The following is a 4,631-nucleotide window of genomic DNA, read 5'->3' on the forward strand; positions in this document are numbered from 1 at the left end:
AGCTAAAATGTTTCTAATTTATAAATAGTATAATTTAAATACCATAAAAGTAATTTTTTTTATTATGTCCCCATAATAGATGATTCGGGGTATATACTTTTTGCCTTATCCGTCCGTCTGTATGTGTGGCGGTCTGTCTGTCTTTCGGTTGTCCAAATATCTATTGGCAATTTGTTTGTCTGCAAAAACTTTTAACTTGTCCATAACTTCTGAGTAGGTGGAGCTATAACTATATTTTTCGAATCTTTCTGTTATTTCCTAATCTGCTTCATATGCACAAAAAATAGGTATGCTAATAACGGGTTACAATGGTACCCATGGACACTCTCCGGTTTTCTAATTCAAAATTCTTCTCGTTGGTTCTGGGAAAGTATACCCAGTGATGGACTGTTTATATGGTAGACAAAATAATATAATCAGGTAAATTTAAATGCTTGTATACAAGCTGCTGACCCCCATTATTATTTTTAAATCAATGACCTGATATTCTTGATGGGTTTTTAAACATCACTTCTTCTACTAAAGGTCACACCTAAAAAAAAACAACCCTAAAAGAACTTTGCAGATTTTATTGAATATCAATATTTGATTCTAGAAGTATATTCTATGTATGAACACACTTCCAGTTGGCTTTATTAACATCTCTTCACCAAATCCCACATTTTGTTTGCTGCTGTCTGACAGTTGGCTCCGATCAGTTTGTATGGTTTGGAGATCAGAGCATTCTGCATGAACATGTTCACGGTATAACTACATCTACTGAGAGACTTGGACTTCAGTTGACTCCATCTGTATAAAACGTACAATTAACTTTAATAATTAACTCCCAAGCAACAGGTCCGCCAAGAAAGGATCAGATACTTGTTCTTTGCTTCTCAAGCAAATCTTTTACCAATTTGCCGCGCGGCTCTATATTTTTAAAAAACGTTAAGAAAATCTTAGAAATTACGAGAGAAAGACTATCCAAGAATGTTCGAAAAATGTCTCCCATGCCTCCTAAGCATGGAAATCTTCAGAATCTCTACTGAAAAATGATCATTATCTATTTGATAAAGATGGGTGGAAAAGGACAACAAGAATACAATTTAGGTTTTAGAAATAATACATCCATTCATTTTATTTGCTCTCATGTTAACAAAATCCTTTCAAACATCTTGGTGCCCTTAAAATTTGCATTGAACTGTACCGCTTTATTTGACACATTATGTTGCAAAAATGTTACGAGTCTTTAAAATGCATTGCAAATAATTAAAATTTGAAAAACTTACTGTCTCGACATATATCCAGCATCTGTGATCACTGTGTCTGACGAATCGCCATAATCCGACCCCTTGTGGATTAACCACCGATCCCCGTTCTCGACAGTAACGACAACTCCAGCATGGCGCAAGTAATAGTCAAAGCTTCTCTTCCCTCGCCACCAACCACCGCCTCCGCTAGAGGGTCCCGAGCTTCCGGAACTTCCCGATCCACTCAAGGGTCTAAATTAAAAATATATATATTATTATATGGAAGTGGGATATGACAAATGGTTATCTTTCCAAATAAGTTCAGCTACTCTAATTTCATTGACAACGCTGCAATTACATTAATGAACTTATAAAGTACTTCCCACCAATAAAACAGCAATTGCAAGCTTTTGTCAAAACTTGCCAGTTTGCCAACATGTTTTGTGTGGATTAACACTTGCTATTCTATATTTTATAGGTACATTTTCCTCTGAGATGAACAGTTTTACCATGAAATGAAAACTGTGACATTGATAAAGTCTTCAAACGTTATTTTTTTTATTTCATTATAGTAAAATCTTTTAAATACCAGTTGCAATTGAGGATTTGATTTTAATAAATAGTACATAATTAATGATTGACGTTAAAGGCCAAATAGATAAATTTAAACATTTCACAACTAACACTTTGAAGAAACAAGTTAAAATTTTTTACCTTATCCAGTACTCTGCCCTTGTGACTCTAGAGTTGTAGAGCCTCCTTAAGCAGGGTTGAGTTTTGCATTCTTTGCAGGAGGCTTGTAGAACAAACAATAGAGACAGGGCAAAAATGTGGATTATTGCCATTCTGTTTCAAACAGTTGGAAAATGTTCAGATTTATTCAACTTCTGTGTGAGGCTACAAAGTTACTTCTTTCAGATTTGCTTTAACTAAATTAAACTTTGGAAGCATTCTTTATATAACAACAGTTCAATTGTATTTAAGCATTTAAAATTGCAACAGGTGAACAGGAAACAATACATCATGGAGAAAACTGACTCAAAATTATATTGTTTGATAGATAATTTTACACATTTTTTATTATATTTTTTATCTGTGCGTGTTTTGGTTAAAAAAATTCTCCAATGCTTGTCACGTAGGCATATTTCATAAAGCGACATAGCTAGACTTCATCCGTTAATATAAAATCCATCCACAGCATCTTTTTTTGTATTATATCCGAACCATTGTCAGAATTAATGTTCTATAATTAAAGAATAGAATTAATGTTGACCTGTTAAAGTTCTTAAAGACGCAATGTTTAGCAATAATGAACCCAGTTCTGTCAAAGACACAAGGTTTAGAAATTTTAATGAAAGATTACTACTGGAATACATTGGTAAAAAAAAAAGGTTATCAGATTTAGAAGAACGATTGTAAAAATTTGAATGAATTTAAATCGTGATAGCGAAGATTTTTGCACCAACTTACAAAAGGCTGTCATTACTGTTCATTAGCATATAATTTAAACTTATACTTATTTGTATTTTAATTTAAAAAAAAAATTAGCAATACACTTTCTTTTTTAAATAAGAAAAAGTGGTTATCAACCCCTACATCCCGAATCATTCAGCTATTTATGATGAAATACCTTTCATAGAGAGTTTTCAATGTGATATTTCTTGATTGAAAAGGAGTTTACATACAAGTATGCTAGAAATTGTTTTTTAAAAAAATTGAAAAACAAGATATTTAACTATATAAGGACTGTAATGGTAAATCTATCATCAAAGCTTAATGATGAAAGTGATGATTTTAGCTTCCCTTATATAAGCAGCATTATACCCTTTACAATTGTAAATGAAGTTTATTTTTCCAAGTTCATTAGGATACGCAAGAGCATGATGTACCTATGAACAATATCAAAAATAAGGTTATTTATTGACAAAGAAGTTACTGAGACTAAAAAGTAACAAGTCTCGCTTTAAGGTTTTCATTTTGCAATACTATTTGGTCGATACAATGATACTGTGAGCAAATAACATTTATCATTTTGTCAAATGCCGGCTCCCATTTTTCATACTAATTATTTGACCATCATTTACACACGGGGATGGCGACGGATTTCTTGTCAACTTCTGATCATGCCAAGAAGCACAGAGAAGGTGTGACCGATCGGCAGTTGGGGATGATTGCCCCTGATCCCACCTTATGCTTAAGAGGTCAATGTTTGCTCTGCTCCTAATTTCGTATTGTTTGCCTTTTGAGCTTTAATACCCTTTGTTATCACCATATGTTTTATTGTCCAGCTGTGTTATTATTTTATGTATATCTCCGAAGAGAATGAATCTAAAAATTCAGAAAACGACTCAGTTATTATTTGTATGGAGATTTTAGAGCTTTCAGCGATGCCGTGATTGAATCATTGGTTAGCCCATCCTTGAAATCCTTGGCACAAGCTGTTGTGAAATTAAAACGTAACTACATATATAGCTTTTAGCATTATTGTGATGGAGCAAACTGTTAGTCAACATTGTCACATATTATATCACCTCAAATTATTTATAAAGGATAAAAAAAAATAGAGGAAACTGTAGGTAAATAGGGTACATAAAGAAAAAGAAAAAGTCAAGCCACATTACAGTATGTGTAAGATAAAATACATTCTTAAACACAACCACATGAGGATTAATTAAAACAAAAAATATTAATCATGTTTGTATTTTTCATCGTTTCTATTTTACATTCAATTATCATTCACTTCAAAAATCTAACCAAACAAAAGTGTAGAAAAAGAAAGACTAACTATGTTAAAAGCTACAAATAAAGTATAGGCAATTATATCTCAAGATCACCTTAATGTATATACTATAGTAAGTAATTTTGTAAACAAACTTTTGTACTCTGAATTTTTTCTTTCAAACAAAAGCTATATACATGAGATCTTTTGGCATTTAAATAACGAAGAATAAAAGATTATTGTTCACAAATCTTATGAGTTAACACTTCAGCCCTGAACCGAGAGCATTATCTTCAAAGTACAAAATTGTTAAGTTCAAGCAATCACAATCACGGTATCTGACTTTGAGGCTCATAACAAATAATTAAGTATACAATGTGAATATCTCGGTCATTTCACTAAGATAAATAAAACTCAATCAACAAACATTTTGCAGAAGAACTGTTGATAAAATAAGTAAAAACCAAAAAAAAAAAAAATAAAAAGATGTTAAGTGTACACGATTATTTAATAAAACAATAAAAGGCATTTCTTGCATTAGAAAATCCTCCATGTTCATATATTAAGATTAAATTGTAAAATATTTTCAAGGTTAGAAAGCACATGTATATTGAATAAAAGAGACAAAATGATTAGTTTAAAAAATAGACATGATAGTATAGTTGCACAGTTCTGTCTTCGTA

The 4,631-nt window shown here is 31.7% G+C and overlaps 1 protein-coding gene across 1 annotated transcript; it reads right to left on the reverse strand.

Annotated features, from left to right (window-relative positions):
- Window positions 1–612: 612 nt before the first annotated feature.
- LOC134245748 (uncharacterized) lies at window positions 613–2,137 on the reverse strand. The gene is made up of 3 exons (XM_062728005.1): window positions 1,944–2,137; window positions 1,269–1,481; window positions 613–789 (listed from the first exon to the last, which is right to left on the reverse strand). The coding sequence occupies exons 1-3, from the start codon at window positions 2,072–2,074 to the stop codon at window positions 636–638; spliced, it is 498 nt and encodes a 165-aa protein (XP_062583989.1). The 5' UTR covers window positions 2,075–2,137; the 3' UTR covers window positions 613–635.
- Window positions 2,138–4,631: the final 2,494 nt, after the last annotated feature.

This window comes from Saccostrea cucullata, unplaced genomic scaffold, assembly GCF_032062105.1.
Source record: "Saccostrea cucullata isolate Sc308-1 unplaced genomic scaffold, CSIRO_AGI_Scuc_v1 ctg21222, whole genome shotgun sequence".
In the NCBI taxonomy this organism is placed as follows: Eukaryota; Metazoa; Mollusca; class Bivalvia; order Ostreida; family Ostreidae; genus Saccostrea; species Saccostrea cuccullata.